The sequence below is a fragment of the Chionomys nivalis genome, chromosome 10, assembly GCF_950005125.1.
Source record: "Chionomys nivalis chromosome 10, mChiNiv1.1, whole genome shotgun sequence".
In the NCBI taxonomy this organism is placed as follows: Eukaryota; Metazoa; Chordata; class Mammalia; order Rodentia; family Cricetidae; genus Chionomys; species Chionomys nivalis.
In genome coordinates this window covers 82361968-82388526 of record NC_080095.1, presented here as the reverse complement: position 1 = coordinate 82388526, position 26559 = coordinate 82361968, and the positions used below count along the sequence as shown (strand labels likewise).

The 26559-nt window shown below is 42.3% G+C and overlaps 1 protein-coding gene across 1 annotated transcript; it reads left to right on the top strand.

Moving 5' to 3' along the window:
• Nampt (nicotinamide phosphoribosyltransferase) lies at positions 1–26559 on the top strand. Its single transcript, XM_057782287.1, has 11 exons — positions 1–331; positions 8548–8704; positions 10577–10680; positions 11944–12072; positions 14581–14739; positions 15372–15508; positions 17323–17548; positions 19423–19542; positions 22329–22469; positions 23674–23808; positions 25392–26559. Exons 1-11 carry the CDS (start codon positions 275–277, stop codon positions 25500–25502), a joined length of 1476 nt encoding a protein of 491 aa, XP_057638270.1. The 5' UTR covers positions 1–274; the 3' UTR covers positions 25503–26559.

Below are 26559 nucleotides of genomic sequence, written 5' to 3'. Positions count from 1 at the left end.
CCCGGGAGCCCAGCCGGGGAAGCCGCGGGAGCGCTGGGCTTGGGGGAGCGCGCGAGCCGCCGCCGCCGCCGCGTCACGGTCCCGCCCGCCCTCCGGGCCCCTCCCCGCGCTCGCTCCGTTCCCGGCTCTCCCGCCCCCCTTCCCCTCCCCCCAGGGCGAGCGAGCGGTGACTTAAGCAACGGAGCGCAGCGAAGCCCATTTTTTTTTTTTCCTCCTCGCTCTCAGCCGCGCCGGGCAGCTCGTGGCGCGCTCGGCGCCTCCGCTCCGGCCCGAGATGAATGCTGCGGCAGAAGCCGAGTTCAACATCCTGCTGGCCACCGACTCGTACAAGGTGGAGCTGCGGCGTGGGCCTCGGGGCTGGGGGGCTGACGGGTGCTCGGGCGGCGGGATGGGGCAGGTGGAGGAGCCGCCGCAGCGCGGTGGCTGGAGGATGGAGGCGCGGGCCGGAGGCGGGGCCTGCGCCGCGGCGGGGGCGCGGCCGGAGGCTCGGCGGGATGGGTGCACGCTGCGGCTGCGGCTGCCGGCGGCCTGGGCGCCCCGGCGGGGTGGACTGGATGGGACCGCCCGACGGACGATCGGGCTGGTTAGGTAACAGCCCCGGGCCGGGCAGGTACGTCCCTTCCCGGGGGAGCGCTGGGAGAGGTCCTGGCGGCGAGCCCCGCACCCAGCCAGCGTGGAGGACAAACCCGGCTCGGGGAACCGCGTCTGATTCAGCCTTCCACTCCGCTGGGCTGCATTTCAAACTCTAGGGATCGTTCACGCGCCTGGCCGCTGGTTGCAGAGGCCAGTGTACTCTGGCTCTTCGGGGTCACTACGGGATTTCTGTGAAAAGGAAAGTGAAAGACCGGGAGGTAGAGGAACTGGAGTTTTAACCCTGGAGGACTTGTGGGGGAGGGAAATGGCCCAATGCTTGACGGTGCCTTTTGAATTGACTCTTGCAATATTTCCACTTGAAATGCACCTTAGCAAAGGGAGGAGTAAGGAGGAAATGCCCCACGATTACGTGAGCTTAAGCTAAATTTTGTTAGCCAAGACGCTTAAGGGTAAAATATCAGACTAGGATCCCCACTAAAACAAAATAAATTTTAGCTTTCAAGTTTAGTATTTACTCAAGCATCGTGATGGTTTTGAGTTGTACTGATTAGACGTAGTATTCTTGTGGCTTTGTGTTGGTTCTTTGCTTTTTAATTTTTAACCCTGTAATCTGAGTGTTTCAGAGAGTTCCATTTTGCTTACATTCTAGTTTGTCTGTTTCTTTGTAATCTATTTAAATAGATACAAGATTTATCAACAGGTGGTCTTTCAGTTGGAATTTTTATTTTATTTTGGTTTTTCGTGACAGATTTCTCAGTGAAGCCCCTGACTGTCCTGGAACTCACTTAGTAGACCAGGCTGGCCTGAACTCAGAGATCTGCCTGCCTCTGCCTTCTGAGTGCTGGGATTAAAAGCATGTGCTACCATGCCCCACTTCCGATGGAAAGATCGTTCCCGTTTCTACTGTGGTTCTTAAGACTCTGAAGACTCTATTTGACTTAGTTTGGGAGAGGTACTTTGGGCATCCTTAATGATTTTAGGAAAGGCTCACTCGTGATTTTGTAAAATTTAAGGAAATAGCCCAAAATAATTTTCAGGTATTTTACCTAGTTCTGGATGAAATGACTGAATCTAATGGGAAGTATAAACAGATAGTGTGAATTTTTAAAGGGCCAGGCTTGGGAGAACATATCTTTATTTTAATCCCAACACTCAGAAGCCCCATAGGCAGGCTTCTTGAGTTCCAGGTTAGCCTGCTTACCCAGTGAACAGTTAAAGTCTAGAGCTACATAGTGTCTCAAAAAGAGCAGTGTATAAATACCAGTGATGCAACCCTGCTTAGCAGCAGCTTTGGGTGATGTTTTGGAGCTGCTTTTACTTAATGAAAAATCTAAAAGCTTTCTAACTTGCTAGCAAGTCATGCTTATCTGCATGATTACAGTTTGTGTATAATTTTTATTTCTGCCCATTCTTATTGGGCGTTCCCCCCCCCCTTTTTTTTCCTTTTTATCTTAGGTAGAGAGGTAGCAAAAAATACTTGAGATTACAGGTAATGAGAATTCTTTGATTTGGAGATCACAAGTTCTTGTCAGTTCTTAAAAATTCTCAACTGTTTAGAGGAGAGTGGCTGAATGTTGATGAAGAGATTTTTTCTAAAACTAAAAGGAACATCATTTCCTAAGCCACACAAAGTAGATAAGGTGGTGGCCAAGCTTATAGCAACATGTGGGATCCATTTTCAGGGTGTCTTTAGGAAAGCACAGAACACTCGGGGCCGGTGGAGGAGGGTTTGGAGCATACTTCCATTTCTGTGATCTCGTGTTTCATCGTGTGCAATAAGGAGCTGAGAACACAGGCGGATGCAGCCCTTTCTTACATCTTTAATCGTTTGTGTTTTCAGAGTAGCTTAAGGCACGATTAGCCACCCAGCTTCGGTGACATTTACTGACCCAGCTCGGGAAGATGGATGTGAGCCCATGCAGTCAGTGCACTGGCCAGGTTGCATCCGGGGCTCTCCTGTTAGGGAGGCATGCCTTTTCTTTTTTAGCGTACTGCCGGGATGGTCAGTTTCCAAACAGCCAGGAAGCAGTTAAAAGATGCCTTTCTTCTGTCCCACACAGAAATTCCACAAAACTGTACATATTTTGTTTGTGAGCGCCTACAGCAGAGAACAGTTTTAACATTTTTCAACATTTTATCTCCAGCAGATTAGCAGAAGACATTGTCATTTGTGCTGTGACTGGAAAAGACGGGATACACAAAAGTAGTCCTTCAGTGACGTTCAGGTCCCGGCTACCCCCTCGGGGGCCTTCTCGGCCAGCTGTCTAGAACTCAGCACTTTATCAATCACACATCAACACATAGTGGAGGCACAGCGGGCAGCAGCAGCATCTTACAGTCCTGGGTGGAGAAGGGTTATCTTTACTGGCTCTTCAGAGAACTGCTTAACTTCCTAGTAGCAATGAAGCAGTCAGTTCTTGTGTTCTTCAATGGTGAGGAACACAGGAAGTTGAGCATTGCAGGAGAGGTTTGGAGAATGAGCATCATATGACGAAGTCAGGTCTGCCTGGAACTTGCAGTATTTCCCTCTCACTGACTCCCTACCTTTGGTACTTGCCTCTCGAGTGCTTCCGAGAGAGCACTAATGGATCAGGAACTTGGACCCATGGACCCAGAGCTTGTCAAGGAGGAGGGGTTCTATATTCTTTTTCTGGTGTATCCTTAAAGACATGTATGTGTCAGTCATAAGTGACATAGCTCTGTAATCTTAGCACTGAGAAAGAAGAGGTGGGAGGCCAGCCTGGGCTACATAGTAAGTCTGGACCAGCCTGGACTACATGAGACCTTGTCTCGAAGACGGTGACATTTGTATGTATGTTTTCAAGTAAGCTTTATAAATTGTGGGGGAAATTTGAGCAATAGAAATAAAACAGTACGGCTGGCAACCACAGATAAAGAAAGATGCTTGCTACCAAGCCTGGTGGTTTACATTAGCTGGGCATCCACGTGGTGGAAAGAGAGAACCCAACGCCTGCAAGTATTTATGGAGTAGTTTAGGCTCCAGGACTAAATAGCAACAAGTTATATTCTGTGGCAGCAAATTCCTGAAAAGCAGAACTGATTAAATTTTTTGCTGTAGTGAGGCAGAGGTCAGGATGTTTGGGGCTAGTGGGTCCTTCTCTTGTGCTATAGGTATCGCACAGATAGAGTCACTTGTACACATGTGACTGAAAAAGTAGGCAGGTCCCAGTTGCCTTTGGCAATGTGATACCAGTTTGGGTGGCAAGATCTTGAGAAGCCATCAGACCAACCTAATCTAGAGAAAATTATACCTGATTTCCCGCAGGAGGATTCTGCTTACCTTAAATACACCTCCATCCCCAGCCCCACTGTCATAGTAGGTCAAGGGTGGGTCCTTGAAAGTGGAATGTATCAATGCAGTTGTTTGACTAACATCCTCATAAAACATGGGGCTAGAGTCTTCCTGTTCTAGGCACTGGAAGTTACTGTCTAGCACCTAATCATTTTAGAAGCCTGTAAGAACTTTCTCATGTATGTGGATATGTTGTCTCCATGTGTGTCTCTACCACATATGTGCCAGGTGCCTTTGGATCCCTGGGAACTGGAGTTACAGACAGTTTTGTGCACTGCCGTGTGGGTGCCAGGAACCAAACTCCAGTGCTCGTAACCCCTGAGCGTCTCTGTTTTCCAGGAAGGCGAATGAATGAAGTTCTGTTAAAACCTGTTCATGGGCTCCTGTGAACCTCACAGGGCTCTCTTAGCCAAGGAGAGCCCTGCCAGTCCAGAGATCAATTGTCTAGGAATGTGAAGAATTGTGTATCATTTTTTCTTGCAGTAGAAATCAAAGTGCAGAAATTAACAGGATTCAAGAACTTCCTTTTCATACACTTAATTCTGAGCATATGAAACTTACTAGTGTTGCTTGACGCTGCACACTGAATTCTTGCTTTTACCTACTCATTCCTCCCATAGTCTTCATTGATTCAGTAAGTGGAACCCTTTCTTTGAGGAGGAGCTGAGATAGGGTTTGCTGCGTACCTGTGGTTGGCCTGGTATTCTCTAGGTAGCCCAGGCTGGCCTTTGGTTCAAGGCAGTCTTCCTACCTTGCCTGAGTGCTGGGATCACAGGTGTGCGCCACTCACTATCCCTGGCTTAAATGGTGCCATTGATAATCCAGGGTGCTGAAGCCGGACTCCAGGAGGTATCTGTAACGTCTCATTCTTCTGCATCCAGTTCTAATTCTCCTTTACCTCCACAGTGCTAGGTAGGTGTCTGTCTGCTCATCTGGCTTAGTTGTGTTCAGAAGCTGCTTCCTTCCTGGCTCTGCTCTGAGCACCCTGTAATGCACGTTCCTATTGTGCCAGATTGTTTATTATTTTGTGTATGTGGCACACCCTTCCACCTAAGGTTGTGAGAAAGGCCTAGAAGTTGTAGCTCGGGGTTAGAACATCTACTTACTATTTGTTGATGATGTTTTGATGATGTTCCCAGCATCAAAAAAAAAAAATTGCAAATCAGGTTATATTTACCCCAACTTAAAACCTAATGGCTTCCCATTGCACTTAACACACGGTGAGCTCCTCTCAGTACCTGTGCCTACGTATGATTCTACCTGTTCCAGCCTTGCCGGGTCCAAGGACCAACTACATTGGCCATTATTCCGTTCCGTCTTCCTGTCTTTTCATTTGACTCCGTTCACATGTCGCCGCCCAGCCAAATCTCCCCAGTTCCTTTTAAAGACACTTGCCCGCTTCTTTCTGTCCATCTTAATCTGCCATTACTTTGTCTGAGTATGTTTTTCTCTTAACCTTCTCGTTAGCCCGACAAGAAGTGGGGCCACATCAGCCTATTCTACTCCTCCCCTCACCATCTGAAGCAGTACGCCTGGCACATGGCACAGACAGGTTATGTGTCTGTGAGTCAGCTGACTGGGGTTATGTCATAGCCCATGTGAAGGGCCAGTGGCCACTGGAGCAGAAAATAAACTGGTAAAGCTGGAGTTCGTGCCTGTGGACTGTTTCCTTAGAGTAACGTTTACTAAGAAACTCTGCTTTTAAAAATAGTACCCTTGCCTGGCTGGCGCATGCCTTTGATCCCAGCACTTGGGAGGCAGAGACAGGCGGATCTCTGTGAGTTCGAGGCCAGCCTGGTCTACAAGAGCTAGTTCCAGGACAAGCTCCAAAAGCTACAGAGAAACTTTGTCTCGAAAAAATTAATTAATTAAGAAATAGTGCCCTTGACCACTCTGTATATTCTAAATCTGAACACTGGTGTATTAGTCTACAAACAACATATTGGGTGTGCTGTCTTCCATGGTTAATTACCTGCAAATTTGAATTTGTATAGACAGTTTAAATTATTTACCTGTATTCTCTAAAATAATTTTAAAATTTCTCTTAAAATTGTAGAATATGGTTCATTTCTAATTCAGCAGCCTGTGAGACTTCATGTTTTAAATTGTATCTTTTTTAACATAGGAACCGTCCCTGTTAGTAGTATTTTATGTATATGTAGGCAAAAGTGGGTTTTAAAGCACCATTTTAGAAATACATCCTAAACAAAAGCTTCAATAGTTAAATGCCTGTGGTGTGTTTTTATGTATGCGGCGTGTGTATGTGTGTGTGTGTGTGTGTGTGTATGTATGTGTTTGCATGCTTCTGGGCTTTCTGTTCGTAAGGTATTGTCTGTAGGCCACATTAATGTCTGATATCTTCCTACGTTGTAAGTCTGATGCTATTGTTTTTACATATATCTTGGATGTATTTTAAGTTCGGGTTATCTTTTTTTTCCTAGCAAGCTTAACTATTACTGAAATATCATTTATAAATATACCTAACTTCAGTGCTTTTTTTTTTTCTTTTTTTTTCTTTTTTTGCATTGTGGTGGATTAATAGCTTTAATTACTGTAGGTTCTGTATTAGCTTTCTCCCTTGTTTTTTTTTGTTGTTGTTGTTTTGTTTTTTTGTGGCTTTCCTTAAACTGACAGTGATGAGTCAGTCCCTGGGCTCCGACCTTTAAAGTCCAGGGTGTCTGCGTTTCGCTCAGGATGCCCTGTGCCTTTTATTTTAGAGGGTTTGTTTTTGTTGTTGTTTTTATCTGTGCCTAAGAAGAAGCTGCAGCCCTCTGCAGGACTCAGGCCCTCAAAGCCCATGTTACTCTAGAGGTTTACACACACACACGTTTGCCTTTGTGCAGCAGAAGGGGAGCTCCAAGCCTGCTTTGCTGGGAACGACACACAGAGAATGGTCGTTCAGAAGTGGCAGTGGACATGCATTTATTTTAGAATGCTAATGCTAAGCTACAAAGATTCTGTAGATAAAGCCAAGTTCTCTGAGATCGACGTTCTCCAGCCAGCCAAAGAAACACTGGCTTCCCTAAACTTGAAATCAGGAGACATGGTGTGGACCCTGACACCCATGACACTGGGCCCACCATGGCTGTCGTTTACCCTGTACCTTACATTTGAACGTTTTTCTATTCTTAACACTGTGCAGACACACACTACTCATAGTCATTTATTTATAAATAAATTTGTAGATTTTAAAATAAATGCCTTATTTATACAGTCGCCTTAGAGTGACAAATACACTCAAACACTACAGTAAAACCGAAGCTCTAGTGGATGCTGAACGTTCCTCAGGCTGAATTTAAAAACATAAAAATTTCATGTTTTTAAACTCATATGTAAGATCTAGTAGGAACGTACTATTCAGTCAGGAGGCAGTTTGAGAAGTAACGAAACGGGAGGTTCCGTTTGTTTTTAAATGTCTCACTGCATTTTGTGCCTGTGTGTAGGGACGTGTACATGGTGCTCCTGTGGAGGTCAGAGAGTGACCTGGAGGAATCTGTCCTCGCCTACCACGTGTGTCCCAGGGTTGATCTCAGGTCAACCATCCCAGCACCTAAAACAGGCTTTCTGTTTGCTGTTTTCACTTGCTGCTGCTGTGCTTTCATCCAGGTTTCTGTAGACACCATGGCAGCCGAGCTCACCCTCATAGTTACTTAAAGAAGTGGGTTCTGAGAAGACGTTGACTGGCCACGCTTGGCACATTAGATAGCTGTGGAATAGGCTGAGCATTCCTGATCCAAAATTAGGACTTCTTGAGCGTGGGTGTCACCGGGGCAAAATTCCAAAACCCGGTCACAGTCAGAATCTGGGCCAGAATTCTAGATGGCCCAGTCAGTAAAGTGTCCGCTGCACAGGCCCGAGGACCTGAGCTTGATCTGTAGCGCCTGGCGTGAAAAGCAGCCATGTTGGCACGTGCTTACAGTGCAGTGCTGCAAAGGGGACCCCAGGCCTGCTGGCCAGCTGGTCTAGCCAAACTGGTGCCCTCTAGGTTTGATGAGAGATCCTGTCTCAAAAATAAAACGGATATGACAAAGGCAGAACTGAAATCCACCTCTGGCCTCCATATGTGTGCATGCACATACACACAGACCACACAAACACACACAAAAGGAGAAAGACCTGAAATCCACCTCTGGCTTCCATACACATGCATGCACATACACACAGACCACACAAACATACAAAAAAAAAGGTGAAAGTATTTCTCTCAGGTAGACAGGTCCTAGCCCCAAAATACAAATACAGCCACGTACTCTAGAACCCCATATCTGAAGTACCACCAGTCTCAAACCTTTCACAAAGGAAAAACAAGTACGTACACAGCCTGCCTGAATTGCTTCCTTGGTTTGTTCGATAAGGTGTGTATCTCAGACTGAAAAGGACTGCACCCCAAGATCAAGTGAGATCCTCTCAACCCTATGGCTTTGAACATACTTAGGTCTAATCTCTTGGGTCACTTTTGTTTTGATGGTAAGATAAGGAATTATTAGCAGGATCATAGTCTCTTCTTCTGTGTGGCCAGGGTGGGTAGGTTGATCAATAGCAAGTAAGAAACGGTCTGATTGGAGATAAATTGAAGACTTGTCTGTTGTACTTTAATCTACTCTTAGTGTTTCCTAATGAAGGTGTCTTTCTTTCTGTAGGTTACTCACTATAAACAATACCCTCCCAACACAAGCAAAGTTTATTCCTACTTTGAATGCCGTGAAAAGAAGATAGAAAACTCCAAAGTAAGGAAGGTGAAATACGAGGAAACAGTATTTTATGGGTTGCAGTACATTCTTAATAAGTACTTAAAAGGTATTGCTTTTCCTAGTACATTTAAAACACGGCTTTCATGTGACTTCCTATTTTTTTCTGTATTATGTTCTGTTCTTTGAAGTAACTTTTCGAGTAATCTAATTTTGATATTCCATTATATTTGATTACCACTTTAGGAGTTGTTTTCTTTTGTTTGAGACACAGCCTTACTTTGTAGCCTAGGCTGGCCTTAAACACAGGGAGTTGCTAAGGCTGTCTTCAAAATCATGGCAATTCTGCCCCAGCCTCCCAAGTGTTTATAATTGTTGAGCTACTACTATGCTGCCTTTTACAAAAATTATGACCTGTTTCTGTGAATGCACTAAGACTTAGAATTTGGTATTTGCATTAGATGTTTTAAGTTAGAGAAAGGTTTTCTGAAACTGATGATTTTCCAAAGAAAGTTTAGGACAGTAATGTTCAGAAGCCATTCTCATTTACTGATAGACTGAGCTGTTGACCCAGGGCAAGAGGTTTATTTTTAATCTGGAAAATCATTTTGAATTATGGTAGATTTAACTAGAATATTTTTATATTGCTTTAGATATATCTTACAGTTTTATTTTTCAAAACTATTTACAATAGTGGGTTTAATTTTAAAATGCATTTTAAACACGAAAGTCCTCCCGGTAATTTTCAGGGGTGGTTTGGCTGTTTGCTGAGATCATTTATAGTATATTTTGTAATGAAGTTTCTATGCAGGAAACCAGTTCCAAAGACCTTACACTTCTTAAAATTTTTAATTTTTAAAGCAAAAACAATTTCAGTTGAGTACAGGTTAAGCTTAATTTTACGCAAATGATAGCTATTTTAAGGTCAGATAGAGCAGACTTGCTGCATTACTGAAAACCCAGCTAGGTGTAAAGGTCCTGCTATATGGAAGGAGAGTGCACAGGGTATCTTAAATACAAGTTAATACTGGTTTCTAAAAATAGAGAATATTTTTTATGTCTATAAATTTGTAAGTTATAGGTGTGTGTTTGTGTGCCGAGTGGCTGTTAGAGTAGGGCTTCTTAAACCATTGCCATTGGCAATCCCTTCTTGAGGGATTTTTTTGCACAATTCTGAGTATGTAAGTATATAATAATAAATATGCAAACATTTGCTGATTTAAAAAAAAATAACTTTATAGTACTTGCAGCATTTGTTGACTTTACATGGTGATGCTGTGTACAGTTCAAAGTGCACGTGTGTGTGTTCAGACCCAGATGGATGAAGTTGCATGATCCAACACAGGTGAACACTGCCAAAAAAAAAAAAAAAAAAACCTTGAATTGATTACATGTTTGGTTTTGAATTAACTTGTGGCTCTTGTAGATTCACAAGTTTTTACTCTTGCCAAATTTTTATAAAGCCACTCCACTACCATTCAGTTATATATCCTTATCAGTAGTTTACAAAACTGCTCTAGGCCGCATTCTAAATAGCTGTGTATCATCCTGTAAGCAGGTTCCGCACCCTTATCCTCATTTTACAGAGAAGAAGAGATTTAAAGACTATCTAAAGAGCACTGCCATTAGGTTTTGTTTGTTTTGATGGTGTGCAAGTGATTTTCTATTCTCAAGCTGCTTGCTTGTTTTAGTTTTTGAAGACAGAGCCTCACCATGTAATTCAGGCTGCTTTTGCTTCCCGAGTCCTTGATTTATGAGTATGAGCCGCTGTGTTTGGCTGCTCCTGTGCTTGTAAAATAATGAACAATTATGGTTAGGGTGAGCTCTTGGAAGTACAGGTTTCCTTTCTGAATCTGCTCTTGACGGGTGAATCTCGTTCATCCTCTCTGCTTTCCAATTATAAGGGGTGAGAGAGCTGACGGCATTGCTGTGGTGACTCAGCAAGTTACAGAATGTAAACAAGACCTGTGTGTCCTTCCAGGTAAGGTAGTGACCAAAGAGAAAATCCAGGAGGCCAAAGAAGTGTACAAAGAACATTTCCAAGATGATGTCTTTAATGAAAGGGGATGGAACTACATTCTTGAGGTACAAATGGCTGTCACTTCTTACCTGTTTTGGTTTTTGTATAAATCAAAATTTCTTGCCATGGAATTTGAATAGAAAATTCAACTATAAAGCTTTTTGTTGATGATCTAAATATAATAGTTATTTATTTAAGATATTCTTACAAAAACTAGATAACATTTGCTTTTCCTCTGTAGTGTCAATCACTAACCAGCAGCAGTCAAACAGCAGGTCACCGAGTGCCATTTACACAGCTGACATCAGCATTTCAGTGTTGATGGAAATAATTTGTTGTTACACTGCATACAGTAAGATTTTAGAAAAAAACTAAGACCCAAGAATATGTTTGAAAACCTTTTACTAAGGTGACAGAATCTAAAATAAACTAACAGAGTTTATAGTGGTCCTGAGCAACATGCTATTAAGTGACTTAGAATTTAACTCACTTTTTGAGAGGTAATTTAATACATTTCTGGAAAATATACCTTAAAATGGAGAGATACCAATAATTTTTAAAGGATAGAGTTACTTGGCAGTTTCATAAGTTATTTCTAACTTCAAGTTGAAAGTAGATGCTATGAATTTATCACAACATAATTCTGGGATCATCCTCTCAGCAAGTAGAATAGTATGGTGCAGCTCCTTGAGTGAGTTCAGCCTTGCTTTTCACTCTACTATCATGTACTGAGCATACAAATTCCCTAGCAGTTCCAGCATCTGGGAACCAAGTGTTCAAACACATGAGGTTATCAGGGCAGTGACTTAGACTTAGGCATTGAATGTCGGGGTCTTCATGGCTTTAAATGTCTACTTGCCAGGAAAAAGATAAGTCTTACTTAAAATTTCTCTGTGGTGATCTCCTTTTCTCTGTGTGTTCTTTCACACTAGCATTTAATCGTTCTTTCTTTTTCATGTATGAAAATGACCTGTGTGGAACAAGTTGTAAGATAGTTTTAGAGTATGGTAGAATGAAATTTCTCTTTTTCTGAACAAGTCAGGGAAATGCTGTTTTGATCAGTGTTGATCAAAGTGGTAGGTGTTCGTAGCAGTAACAGCATGAACTTAGGAGCTGGATTGGTGCCTAAGTTACTCATTCTGACTCACTTTAGAAGCTGCGGGATACTCTGACTAACTAGATTATTGCTAATGATTTAACGACATCTATACTTTCTGCAGTGGTAAAAATTTAGCTTCCATAAAATGTAAAAAAAAAAAAAAACACAAAAACTGGCATAACAGACAACTGTTGAGTGAGTGAATATTGTTGCTGTTGCCTCCTGCCAGAAATATGATGGTCATCTCCCAATTGAAGTAAAGGCTGTTCCTGAGGGCTCTGTCATCCCCAGAGGGAACGTGCTGTTCACCGTGGAGAACACAGACCCTGAGTGCTACTGGCTCACCAACTGGATTGAGGTGAGTGGGTTTGGCTTTTATTCAGAATCTTGTTTATGTGGTGATTGAGCATAAAGACCACTGGGTGCTCTAAGCTTGCTGTCACTGGTAAGGCTGTGTGATCTGCACTGACTCCTGTCTCAGCTTCCTCATCAGTGAGTGATATTTGAACTCAGTGTCTTTACTGTCCTTCTGATGAAATGTGATCTTACGAGAGCCTATAAATCAAGTGACTGAGCTCAGTTGACATCGGTCTTATAATTCCTTTTGTTTCTTTTGTCACTGCTGGGACCAGAATCCAGGGCATAGTGCACACTGGACAACCCTTCCACGAAATTACACCTCCAGCCCTTTTTTCAAGAAAATTCTTGAGGCGAGGTCTCACCGAGTTGTCCAGACAGGTCTGGAAGTGGCTGTCCTCCTACCTTGGCCTCCCAAACAGCTGCTGCCCCAGGCCAGCTGACCCATTGGCAGTCTCCGTGTATACTGGCTTAGAGAAAACTTAGAAAAGTTGCCCAAGTCCGTTTTAATCATGCAGACTTCTGGTAGACATTCTGTTCCAGTTCATTCACTGATCTTTCAATGAATTTTTCAGCTTCTAATCTAAAAACAGACATTCTATGTTCTTACTGTTTGATTTCTAAATCTAAAAGAAGGGCACATATGTAGTAGGTATTTTGGGTTTTCTTACATGTATCTCTGAGTGGCTCCATGTTGTCACAGTGCCAGTAGTTTTGATGATGATGATGTAATCTCAAGCTTCCTGGTGGAAGCTGCACTGGTCATCGGTGGAAGAAGGGACCGAGTCTCTGGGTGCTGTTTACGTGGCTAACGTCAGCATTTCAGTAGTGACGAAAATAATTTATTATTACACTGCATAAAGTAAGATTTTGGAAAAATAAGACTCAAGAATATGTTTGAAAACCTTTTACTAAGGCGACAGAATTTAAAATGCTGTTAGACTTTTGAGTGCAATCAACTAAGAGGAGGCTTAAAACAGGCCCAGGAAAAAAGGTACAGTCGGCTAAAATGTAAATTTTAATTGGTCTGTACTGTATTGTAAAACTTGGAATTATCTGTGAACTTGAATTAAATGACAACAAATCTTAGTTTTGGATTGGCAGATTTTGATTTTGGAAGGATAATATAAAAGCACAACAGTAAAGGGTGTGGAGGGTTTTGTTTTGGTGGTGCTAGAGATGGAACCCAGGGCACAGGGCCTTGTACGAGCTAAACATGCACTTGTTGACTGAGCTATATCCTCCTCCTTGTAGCAGATGGTTCTTAACCACACTGTCTGTCAGTTAGTACATTCAGACAGTGTTTTCTCTTCAAAGCCTCAAGCAGGAAGCACACTGGTCACTTTTAGTTTACGACTGAGTGGTCCATCAGTGAGTCTAGGTTCATCATGTGACTAGGTGGGTGTCCCCAAGGTGAGTAAAGAGTCGTGAAATAGGAAGTCCATAATCTGACTGCTACTGTGTTTTGGTAAAAGAGAGAGAGCCATAGAGACACTATTGATCACAGGATAGTCCAGAATCAAGGGATGAGGACTATAGAGCTTCCAATGAGGAGAGGCGCTTTGAGCACCATATTGATTCAGCCACAGGAACCTAAAGCCACAGAAGTTTGCCTTTTAGATGAGTTGTCTGAGATCCAGTCATCTCTTTCCATTGGTTTCATTTACTGATCACTTAGCTTCTGTTTGGTAAGTTTATAAAATTTTACTTTATAAAATTTATATCAGAAATGAACTCCCTTTTTGGTCCAGCTCAGATACCACTACCAGTTTTGTAATGCTGTCTTAGCTTTTTCTACAGTAGATTTGAAGCTGTTTCTGGTAATATACTATCAGGCTTAGAAAATAAATGGAAATTTATCACCCTAGAATAAAATAGTAAGTTCAAGACAAATAACTTGTGTGATTCCAGGGGTATGCAGCAGCCTGAATTTGAAGTTTTCCAGCAGCCCAGAAAAAAGTGAAACTGAAGAGTAGCTCTTATAGAATAAGAACCTAGCTAGCAGTTCTAACACGTCCCACATGAACACTTGCCATGGCTTCCTTCTGACAGGCTTTGTAAAGACTAAGGGTGTCAAGCATGGTTCTCTAACATCACAGCACTGCTAGGACCGAGTCGTTTTAAAGGACTGAGACCTGACTGCTTTATTAAAGGGGTGCTTCTTAGACTCTGTACGTCAGTCACGGGCCCGTCGGGTGCTGGCCCACACAAGTCAAGGAATCACGAATACGTTGAGGAACTTAGGACGGTGTGACCTTGCTCGGCGTTGAGTGTTAATCTGCCCGTCCATGGCAGATTGCAATTTGAATCAAAACTTTTCTTTGGAGTTACTTGAGGCTTAGAGTGCTCACTTCTCTCTGCTGCTCCAGCAGTCGAGCAGTGGCTGCGTCTGCAGCGATGGTGCTTTTCCTGGGAGCTGATGGCTTCCTAAGGCCAGAAGTAAGCCGTGATTTCCCCAGAAGGAACCCAGTATTTTATATTAATAATGTGGTTAATTTTGTTGTTACAGACTATTCTCGTTCAGTCCTGGTATCCAATTACAGTGGCCACAAATTCAAGAGAGCAGAAGAAAATACTGGCCAAATACTTGTTAGAAACTTCTGGTAACTTAGATGGTCTGGAATACAAGTTACATGATTTTGGTTACAGAGGAGTCTCTTCACAAGAGGTAAGAAACCAAAACGGGTCTCAGGGAATTCAGTGTGAGTTGTCAGTACTGTATTAGCTACTCCTGTTGCTGCGAGAAAACATGATTTCCGGAAGCAGTAGATGTCAGAAAGTTTATGAGAGCTCATGGTGGGGGGGCAGAGGTGCAACAGGAGGAACCCGAACCCAAGAGCTCACAGTTTCGAATACAAGCGTGAAGCAGAGTGAGAAAACTGGAAGTGTCATGGGGCTTTCAGCTCTTGAAGCCTCGCAAAACAGCACCACCCACTGGCGACCAGGTGTTCAGATATCTGAGCCTATGTGTAGGGAGCATTCTCATCCAAACCAAAATGAGAGGCCACTGCCAGCTTCTCAGAATGTCACTGGGAATGAACTTGCTTTAAGTAGGCCATTTCTTGCAACTCCGGAGGCTTAGTCAACAGGTAACTAACTACTGTGTGTCGTCTCAGTACATGGAACATACCTCTGAATACATGGTCCAGTTCTTCCCACATTAGGTGGAGGGGAGACAGACAGGCGCAGTGAACACTGTGCATAGCACAAGCATGGAGTAGAGAAATTGCGGTGGGAAGTGGGATGAGGCCATTGGGTGTTAGCTCCTGTTTTGAATTTTCGTTTGTGGTTCATCTTCAGACTGCTGGCATAGGGGCTTCTGCTCATTTGGTCAACTTCAAAGGAACAGATACAGTGGCGGGAATCGCTCTGATTAAAAAATACTACGGAACAAAAGATCCTGTGCCAGGCTATTCTGTTCCAGCAGCAGAGCACAGGTAAAATTGAGTCTGTTCTTGTGTTGAATATTTGAACACTTGCCTTGCATGCACAAGGCCCCTGGTTCTATCTCTGGTCCTGTAAACTAATTGCTTTCTAATGCTTGGTTTGAATTTGTTATGTGTGACTCAGCAACACCTAACTTGACAACAGAACCAGACACTAAATAAACTTCCATGGAATAAACAGAACAAAATGAGTACTCACTTTTATAAAGAGAGGATCCGGCAGGGCTGGGATTTTGAACCACTCTAGTAAACAGATTGAAGCGCATTTAAGGAATGATTTTTATATTTGCTACATTGTATATGCAGATAGATTGTTCTTTATTAGCTGAAATCTGGAAACACTGTAAGTACTAATTTCCCCACTTTTCTGTGTGATCTCCCTTACCTTTGCCCAGGAAATTGTCATCTGGACCAGTGTTTTCAATTCTAGATTAGTAAGCCATTTTAATGGGGAGGAAGGTGTCACGATTCTCTTGTGTTTATTTACTTACTCTTAGTGTTATCTCAAAGAACACTAGGAAATTATAACCCAGGTTGCAGCCCCTCTGGTTCTAGAGTTCCCCGTACTGAAGGTAAACAGTGTAACCTGGCAGTGGTGGTGCACGCCTTTAATCCCAGCACTTGGGAGGCTGAGGCAGGTGGATCTCTGAGTTCAAGGCCAGCCTTGTCTACAGAGGGAGGGAATTCCAGGACAGCTGGGGCTGTTACAAAGAGAAACTGTGTCTCAAAAAACAAAAAGAAAAGAAAGTGAACAATGTGTAGTAAGTATATGTCAAACTTTGCTTCTGGTTCTTAACCTCATTTAATACAGTCATTGGAGAATGCCTAAAGTTCTGTGTGTCTCAGTGTAGAGTAAGCTGAGCTTTGTCATCTGGTGCGCATTAACTCGCCACCGTTGGATCAGCCAGGCAGTCAGAACAGTGCACAGCCGACCCCTCAAGATAAAATAGTCACGAGGAACTGTCTGCTCTGCTAAGAACTTTTATTTAAAGAGGCACAATTAAGGTGTTCACAGTAGTCTCAAACGAGGAAGGTTCATATCCATTGACAGGATCAGAAAAGCTTTTATAGAGACAATATGTGAGACCTTGACTTCTTAAGGAAATAATCAAATTTGATTGAGCATTTTTGACTAGTACTTTTTCATATTTTACTATCTGCCAAACATTATGATAACATGTGTACGTGCTTTAGGGGAGTAAAAACTAAAATAGATGTGTGAAGAGTAGATTGAAACCATGGATGAAGGTTGCACACCATGCTGGCTTGTTTGATTTTTAACAGCACCTCATGCAGTCCAAGCTGGCTTTGAACTTACATAATTTGAGATTCTGATTCTCCTGCCTCCATTTCCCAAGTGCTGTGATTATTTATTCAGCTGTAACTTACTGTTAATTAGGCATTTTCAAAAAGAACCAAGTGCTTACACTGCTGGGAAAATGGGAGTATGTATTCACCCTTTCCAGTATCCTGCCATGAAGGTAGGAGGCGGTGTGTGCTCGCTGACTTTGATTAGGTTGAAGGAGGCTGAAACAAACCAGTTTATAATTGGTTAACTGTTGATCCGAGAGCTAAGTGACAGTAACTACTAAGATGAGTATTGTTAACTTGTAGTGCTGGAAGCAAACAGGGCAGGGGTGGTTTAGCGCAGATCCTGCATTTGCCTTCCGACAATCACTTATTAACTGGACCCCTTCTCTGTGACACAGATGGGCTGTGGTACAGTGAAGACGGTGGTTAATGACGCCTCAGAAACTGGTCTCATGTCTGCTTGAGTTAACCTGCATTTTTCACTTGTTTTCTAGTACCATAACAGCATGGGGGAAAGACCATGAGAAAGATGCTTTTGAACACATAGTAACACAGTTCTCATCAGTGCCTGTGTCTGTGGTCAGCGACAGCTATGACATTTATAACGCTTGTGAGAAAATATGGGGTGAAGACCTCAGACATTTGATAGTATCGAGAAGTACAGAGGCGCCACTCATCATTAGACCTGATTCCGGAAACCCGCTGGACACTGTACTGAAGGTAAGTCGTGATGTGCGTTGTTGAGATGCCTGTGCACCAGCTGCTTCACTGAGTTGTAATTCAGACAGACAGCAGTAGATTTGCCCGAGGTCACATTATTGCAGTGAAAGGACATAGAGATTAGTGGTGTGGGAGGCCCTTCTGTATATGTGTTGCTTTTATTGGTTGATGAATAAAGCTGTTTCAGCCAATGTCTTAGCACAGTAAAGCCAGGGGGGAAATTCGAACAGAGATGTGGAAAGGGTAAGTGGAGTTGAGGAGATGCTGTGTAGCTGCTGAAGGAGACAGATGCCAGAACTTTACCTGGTAAGCCACAACCTTGTGGTGATACACAGAATAAAGAAATGGGTTGATTTAAGATGTAAGCACTAGCTAGGGATACGCATAAGCCATTGACCAAGCAGTGTTGTGATTAATATAGTTTCTGTGTGATTATTCGGCTCTGGGCGTCCAGGAAACAGACAGAGTCTCCACCTACAAGTTAGTTTATTTACATATCGTCAAGTAGACAATTGAGGGCCGGTAATACTTCCTTATGTGCCCTCAGAATTAATCTTAATCTGGCTTGTGTATTAATCAACGTCTCTGTGGTTTATTTGTGGTTTATTATATTAGAAATCGTTGTTACAACCTGTTGTTAGTACAGAGGTATCTGTTTGTGGTAATGAAGAACACAAGTAATTCAGAGCTGCTCTTCAGGTCGTGCTCGACTAGAACGAGGACTGTCTCTGAGCAGAGCTGCCTGTTAGTGTTGGGGGCTTGATTCGCCTGTCTTAAAAGTGTCCATCCCAGCAGGAGTTGATTGGTGCCTTCTACAGAGAACTCCTGTTGGTGCTTGACTCCAAAAAGTTTCCTTTAATCTCATCAAAAAAAAAAAACATAAACCCACTGGTGGTGGCTCTGACCATCTCTGTTGTAAGGAGAAAATGACCCTCCAAGGTTGAGAAACATGGAAACAGTACAGGCCTTCTGTCTGGAGCCTTCCTGTACAACTGTTCTCGACTAGTGAGCAGATGGCTTCTCTCTCTCTCGTAGGAAGTGGGAGCATAGATTAATGAAGCCTTTTTTAATTCTGTAAACAGCTAGTCTCAATGTCTTAGCCTGAAGTGTTTCACTTTGGACAACTAAACAGCTTTTTTATTTCCATCGTGGTGGTTATAATAAGAAAGCCATTACGTGGAACTTTCATTAGGATCTCTAATTAGCAGTTTATGTCAGGAAAGGCAGGGATTGTGTGGAAGGGGTGTAGCCGATAGGTCTTCTCCGGCCCTGACCAAGCTTTCCTGATCAACTTCAAATCTGTGTTTAAGGGTTTGCGCTGCGATAAAATGCTGAATGACAGCCATGGCTTGGAGTAGCTCACATATCACGCAGGCCAGCTTTCCTAGAGCGAAGAACTGTGGACAAACTGCACATTTTATGCGCTTTGTGTCCGTCTTATTCTAAGCTCTGTGGCTCAGCATCAGACAAATGTAAAGCAAACAGCCGTTGGCCACAAGCAGAGTGAGTCCAAATCAGAGGCATAACTAGGGGTTTGTTGTGCTATACCTTACATGCTTCCTTTATATTTTCCTTTATATGTTTCAGTATTACAGATTTTCTTGCTTGAATCTGTATAATTTGAAAGATGTAAAGAAAAACCTGTGTTGCGCTAATTTAATGATACAAATTGACGAAATAGGAAAGCTCACACCTTTTTCTAATGTGGTTAAAAGTCATTGCAACCAAATTTTATAAAGGTTTATATGTGGTTTAAGATTGTTTAAGTCATTGAATTTTTATATTCTCAAAATTGTGTAATAAAGAAAAATAATTCCTAGCTTGGGAAGCCTCCCTCCCTCTCTTAGTTACTTGTGTTCTGTTTTCTCATGCAGGTCTTAGATATTTTAGGTAAGAAGTTTCCTGTCACTGAGAACTCAAAGGGCTACAAGCTGCTGCCACCGTACCTGAGAGTCATTCAGGGAGATGGCGTGGATATCAACACCTTGCAAGAGGTAGTGTGCTCCACTTGAATGATCTTGACATAGCTTTTTTGATTCATAAGTAGCCCATTCAAATTTAAATGCAATTGTGAACTTATTTTGAATATTTAAGATGGTAAACACCTTTGGTGTTTAGAAATAATAGTAGCTTAAAATACAGAAATGGCAACCAACACATACTTCTCCAGGCCTCAGTAGCCACCTTCTGCTTTGATCTGAAGAGAAACAGAATACAGGCTTTTATTTGATGAGCCCAGAATATGTATAAGAGTTGTCAACATGACACAATCTGGGGTCACTTGGGAACAGAGTCTCAGTGAAGGGTTATCTAGATCAGGGTGGGGGGGCTAATGGTTCTAGACCCCCACACTCTGCTGCCTTTCTCGGTGCCCCCCACCTCTCTGGAAATGGCACTGTCCACAGTGGCTGAGTCTTCCTGCATCCATTCACAATTAAGAAAATGCCCCTCATCCATGACCACTGCCAGTCTGATCTGAGCAGTTCTTCTGCAGCAGTCCCCTCTCCCTGTGTCTCTAGACCTATGTCAGGCTGGCAGCTGAAGCTGACCATATGTGACAAGTCGTTCTTTGGACACTCGGTACAGGGAGAATATCTTACACTGGTTCTAAAAGCAAAGCAGTTTGGGGACATATGTGAAACCCATCTTACCCAGAGGACAGCACTTGATTTTTCATGTTAGAAGTTAGTCACCTGTGGTTTTAGAAATAGGAAAAGGAATTATTAATAGCTTCCTCTATATATGTTAACTAGTGTTCCTAACTTTGGCAGTGGGGACTTCATCTAACAGAAAGAGGACTTCTTTGCAGTCTAACAGATTTCCAAAGTTTTTATTCTCAAGTTGTCCTTTCTTAAAATCTTATGTCCGGGCCAGGGTAGCTTTTCCTTCCTGTCAGCTGCCCCACACCCTTGTCTTGAAGCCCTCTGTCTGCATCTCTCATGTTTCTTCTGTGAATCACAGCTTTGATCAGAAGCTTGCTAGAAGACACTGGTTGATGTAAATGTTAAGAACAAATTACTCTTTGACCCACATAAACACATAATACGTGAAAAGCACTTGTTCACTGTAGCACAATTCGTGTCGGTGATAGTAACAGATAATTAAAGCCTAAGGGCTCCTCGGTTAACTTAAATACCTCTGCACGAAATACGAAAACAGATTATGCGGTAAGAGTGATAGTTTGTCCGTTTACTTCCACCTTGATTTTTCCCTTCTGGTTGTTTGTGAGCGACTTTGGCATGTTGCGGAGTGGAGAGCACTGAGCTGACAGGCCATGATGTGAAACTGTCCTGGGAAGTGACCACCACGGGAGGCAAGAAGGTAGCTTGGTTCAACACAACTAAGTAGCCAGTGTTGACTTAGACTTCAAGACTCTGGCCCCAAGCACTTTATTTTAGGTGTATTTAAACACAGCACAATTTGGAGAAATTTTTTTTCTGATAAGAATCTCCTGTATGTACAGTAAAGCTTAAGATACTTTATTTATAAAGAACCTGTGACATCTTCCCGAAAGATGGGGTCTGTAGATTAACTACATGTGACATCTTCCATAAAGACGGGTTCTGTATCTCCGTTTGAAGAGACAATCCTATATGTCTAATTCCTGGTTCCCTGGTCCTCATGTGTGAGCACAAGAATCTCCATGCCTTTCTCAGGCACAATAATAGGCACAACCAAGATTTATATAAAACCTAAAGGAATCACTTTGAAGTAAACTGTGGTCTTTACCTCAATTCTTCCCATTGCAAAACATATTTTGGTTTAAAAAGAATAAATACACACAGAGACAAAGAGATGGGTAGAATTTTAAGTTTTAAAATGATTGCATTACTCAGGGTTGGATTATTATCACATGGTGGTGTTTGGGGTTTGTTTCTTTTTACAGTGTTGAAAATCAAAAGATCCATTTGAGACTTGGTATGCAGGGAGAACATGTAAATGATTCGTTTTAAAGCCATAACTGGCCTCTGCCTTAATCACTATGAAAATTCTTTTTAAATTGGACTTTTAAACAGAACATGGCTTTTCATGAAATTTAGAAAATGGTTAATAAATTTCACTTCCTGTTTCATTATGAAAGTGATTGGATTTGTTTGTAAATTAGAGGTACATAGTTGGTAAATAAGCCCCACGCAGAGAAACACAGATGCACTGATACCACGGCTTCACTGTAGTTTTAAATCTTGCATCCCTTGGAAGAAGTGTGTGCCATGCAGGTCTCTCCAGCTGGCTTGTAGATAATCATTCCTTCGCAGGACCCAGTCATAAATCATAACATCTACAGTGTCGTGCATAATTTTGTGCGTGCACTGGCACACGAGGCAGTTGAAGTGAGTCAGCAGTGTTGTTAGGTACAAGCGGATATTATGGGCTCCTATCCATAACCACTGACCTGTGCCTTACATACAGTAACTGTTACATGTCCTGACGCCGTGCACTCTGATGTCTAGTCGTCTGGGGCAAGCGTTGCAGCTTTTGTTGCCGGCATTGGGCAGTAGCTTTGAGGTGACTGGGAGGGCTCAGGAAGCCTTAGGTGTATATAGCCAGTTCTCTTGCTCCTTCACTCTCGGCCTGACTGCACTGACTACTGTACACTGAAACTCTGCAAGTGAACCCTCCTTCCACACGTGGGTCTGTAGAAGCTAGTGTGTAGTGTTACCTGCCGAGGCTTCTCTAAGTACTGACTGGTACAGACAACTGTGGGGGTCTCACAGTGTCGCCCTTGGAAGGTAACTTCCATTGTCTTCCAGATCATTTGTTTGCTTGTTTTATCTTCTAGATCGTAGAGGGAATGAAACAAAAAAAGTGGAGCATTGAAAATGTCTCCTTTGGTTCTGGCGGAGCTCTGCTGCAGAAGTTAACAAGAGACCTCTTGAACTGCTCCTTCAAGTGCAGCTATGTTGTGACCAACGGCCTTGGGGTGCGTCCTTCTGCTTTCCTCCTGTTGATCAAGTCCATAGTAATCACTGTCAAGATCCTATTATAAGGGTGGGGTTTGAGCTTCTGATTTTAATACCGGAATCGTTCAGTAACCATAGTATAGCTGGGATACCCATAGAGACAGCCTACCCGAGCTAGTGGGAGCTCATGAACTCTGGACTGACAGCTGGGGAGCCTGCATGGGACAGAACTAGGCCCTCGGTTTTGGGTGACAGCTCTGTAGGTTGGTGTGGTGGGAGACCTTGCTCAACCTGATATGGGGGTGGGGGCTTCGCCCTGCCTCAACTTGATATGCCAGGCTTTGTTGACTCCCCATGAGCGGCCTCACCTTCTCTGAGGAGTGGGTGGAGTGGGTAGATAGTGGAGGGGGGGAGCTGTTGTTGGTATGTAAAATGAATTAAAATTTAAAATAAATTTTTAAAAGAAAATATAAACAGGTGAAAACCCTGAAGAAAGCCCGTGTACCGTCTTCCACCTTTCTTTGGAGAATCCTCTCCCATGCCACTGCCATCCATCCGTTAGTCTTTGCCTCCCACCTTTCTGGATCTGTATTTGTGTGTCTGTTACATCGCGCTGTCCTCAGTCTATAAGTCTTTCGTTGTTACTGTTCTGAGTCAGGGTCTTGCAGTGTGGCCCTGACGAGACTCGAATCTGTAGCAGTTGTCTGTGCTCCTAAGGGCTGGGCCTACAGGCATGTGCCACCATGCCCAGCAGGTTCTCCAGCTGCTGCCTCTTTGTGTGAGGGTCAGGCCAGCATCCCCTCCCCGCCCTGATTGTATCTCCTGCCTCTTAACTGCAGTAAAGGAAGTAACAAAAGGGAAAGGTTGTGGCACAGCATGTCTTTATCTTAAATACTCTAGTTCTCTATACAGTGTATAAAGATGTGTTTATCGTCTGTAATATAAGGGCCACATGGTAAATTTCTCCAAATCGTTCTGTAAAAGATAGTCAGGATTTGGGTTTCTTATACCATGACTATTTTGAAGGAAAACAGGCTAGTTAATGGGTCAGTTGTGGAATGATGTTAGTTATACTTGTAATTCTATAGATAAGTAAATAAAATAAAAACTAGTTCTAGCCAGGGATCCCGCCAACCTGCAGGTGAGAGCTCTGGCAGCGAAGGGGATACGTGTTTTTAGAGCCGTTTGGTGGGTGATGGTTCATCGTTTCTATTTCAATTTCAGATTAATGTCTTTAAGGACCCAGTTGCTGACCCCAACAAAAGGTCAAAAAAGGGCCGATTATCTTTACACAGGACACCAGCAGGGAACTTCGTCACGCTTGAAGAAGGGAAAGGAGACCTTGAGGAATATGGCCATGTGAGTACCTATTGACTAGAGTTTTTAATGGTAGTGAACTGGCTTTTCAAAGGGAAAGAGGAGTCTTTGTGTTATACTTTCACAGTTTTGTGACGTTGAAATAATTTTTTTCACATAGTGGCCAACGTGATAGACGTTGATAGCTTTTTCAGACGTTTTTATATTTGGTCTTAATCCTACTGTTAGCTATCAGTGAATGGTTTTTAAAGCAGCATAGCAAATAGGACTTTTTAAATGTTGTTCTTTGACTTCACGTGACTGTGTTAAAGTAAAATATAACTTTATAATGGACTAGTTCCAAACCTGTTTGAAGGGAATTGTTTCCTTAGAACTTAGTAACCATTTCAGGTGGTTTTCTCTGGTCTTATTCAGTTCTCATGGAATTATGAGCTTAAAACAAACAAAAAAGAAAAGCAAATTGTCTTAGTAACATAGAGAGTGGGCTGATTCATATTATCTAACTAGCAAGGAAGAGCCATCACTGAGTTTTCTGATTCTAGTAACCAAACTGGAAAGAACGTATAGCACGTTATCTGTGGTCTTCGGCATAAGTACACGGTAGTGTACTCAATGTGGAAAGATTGCCGATCTGTGAGCCACTAGATGGAGGGGGCTGCAGTTTGCGTGTTTATGTTCTTCAGACGTGAGCTCCCAGCTGGTGCTGTGAGGACAATGCAAATATGACCGCCTACAACAGTATTTCCTAGTCTGTTAAGGTTTGGGGCTGGAATAAAATAATCCATCTTTATATGAAAATGATGTGAACTTGTAGATCAGGTTTAAATCTTTTTATGGAGCCCACCAGCAATTCTTTGAGTAGATTTCACATAACAACTGGAGCTACCAGGGTTCTGCTGAATTGGGTCATCTCAAGTGAAGCAAAGTCATTGAGACTAAGTAAGAAGAAGCACGGATTTGAGAAGTACCCGAGCATCTGTCCAGTCAGTATTATAGTGGTGACCTCTGTGGTCGTGGAGGCTTTTCAACACCAGCACTCCCTGGTGGTTTATATGGAAACTCACAAAAGAAAGTGCTGCGTAGAGGTGCAGTTTAGAGCACATAAAATGCCAGTGAATGTCATGTGTACTGTAAGGAAGAAAGTTGAGTTTCAATGGATTTTTATATAGAAACTAATTCAGTCCTCATCTTCTGTTGATGTTTATCCATGACTTTGCAGTTACAATCTTTGTGTCTCGGTCACCATAAATAAGAACAAAAAGTTTCTATTTTTCTATGTTTCTGTCTTGGCTTTGGTTTTTAGATTTTATCCTTTTTTTAAGGCCAAAATTTAATGGCTAACAAATTTATTAAACGTCTAGATTGACTGGTCTAAGCAGAATTGAGGAAGAATTTAGCAGGGACAGTGGTAGTTTTTCCAAGCAAACGTGTCTTCTGTGGTACAAAGGTATGCGGGGCATCTGGTGTTTTGTTGCTCCCTTTGAGGAAACTGGCCTGAGAATGTTTATAATCTCACTGTGTAAGTGGCCGCTCTCAACAGCTTTGTGGTTGACCTCTTAGGTAAATTGGTCAAAGCACAATTCAGATATTTAATGGTCTTTTTAATGATAATTTACATTCTGCAGGATCTTCTCCATACGGTTTTCAAGAATGGAAAGGTGACAAAAAGCTATTCATTTGATGAAGTCAGAAAAAACGCGCAGCTGAATATTGAGCAGGACGTGGCGCCTCACTAGGCCTGGGTGCTTGTGCGGTGTGTGTACACATACGTGCACTATGTGTGTGCTTGTGTGTATGTGAGAACATGTTCAGTGTACAGATTGTGGGTTTGTGTTTATGATATACTACAGCCAGATTATTTGTTGGTTTATGGACATACTGCCCTTTTATTTTTCCCACAATGTTTAGATGATCTCAAATTAGGAAACACGTCTAACCATGTACAAGATAAATGCTAAAGCAAGCTTTTTAGGGCCCTTTGCTTAGAGATAGTAACTCGGTCTGTGTTGACCTTTTCACAAGTCACAGAACCAAGAAACTTTTATATATAACTGCAGATCACATCAAACAGATTTGCATAAATTACCATGACTGCTTTATGTTTATATTTAACTTGTATTTTTGTACAAACGAGATTGTGTAAGATATATTTAAAGTTTCAGTGATTTAACAGTCTGTTTCCAACTTTTCATGATTTTTATGAGCACAGACTTTCAAGAAAATACTTGAAAATAAATTACATTGCCTTTTGTCCATTAATCAGCAAATAAAACATGGCCTTAACAAAGTTGTTTGTGTTGTACATTTGGAAATTATGTCAGGACATATACTCAACAGAATTACTAACTCACTGCCCTTGTAGAATATGCATCAGTCATTCTACATCGAAGAGAATTATGGTTCTTACTCGAATGTCTAGGCATTGTACAGTCCTATACCTTGGTCATTGTATTGTACCAGTGAAATGCCAAATTCGAAAGGCCTGTTCTGCAATTTTATATGTCAGATATTGCCTGTGGCTCTAATATGCACCTCAAGATTTTAAGAAGATAATGTTTTTAGAGAGAATTTCTGCTTCCACTATAGAATATATACATAAATGTAAAATATTGAAAGTGGAAGTAGTGTATTTTAAAGTAATTACACTTCTGAATTTATTTTTCATATTCTATAGTTGGTATGACTTAAATAAATTGCTGGAGTGGGTAGTAGTGAGTGTACTTATTTTAAATGTTTTGATTCTGTTATATTTTCATTAAGTTTTTAAAAAATTAAATTGGATATTAAACTGTA

Coding starts and splice junctions, on each gene's coding strand:
- Nampt (XM_057782287.1), top strand. CDS start 275: ATGAATGCTGCGGCAGAAGCCGAGTTCAACATCCTGCTGGCCACCGAC. Junction 8,705..10,576: donor TCTTAATAAGTACTTAAAAG/GTATTGCTTTTC, acceptor GTGTCCTTCCAG/GTAAGGTAGTGACCAAAGAG. Junction 14,740..15,371: donor GAGGAGTCTCTTCACAAGAG/GTAAGAAACCAA, acceptor GTTCATCTTCAG/ACTGCTGGCATAGGGGCTTC.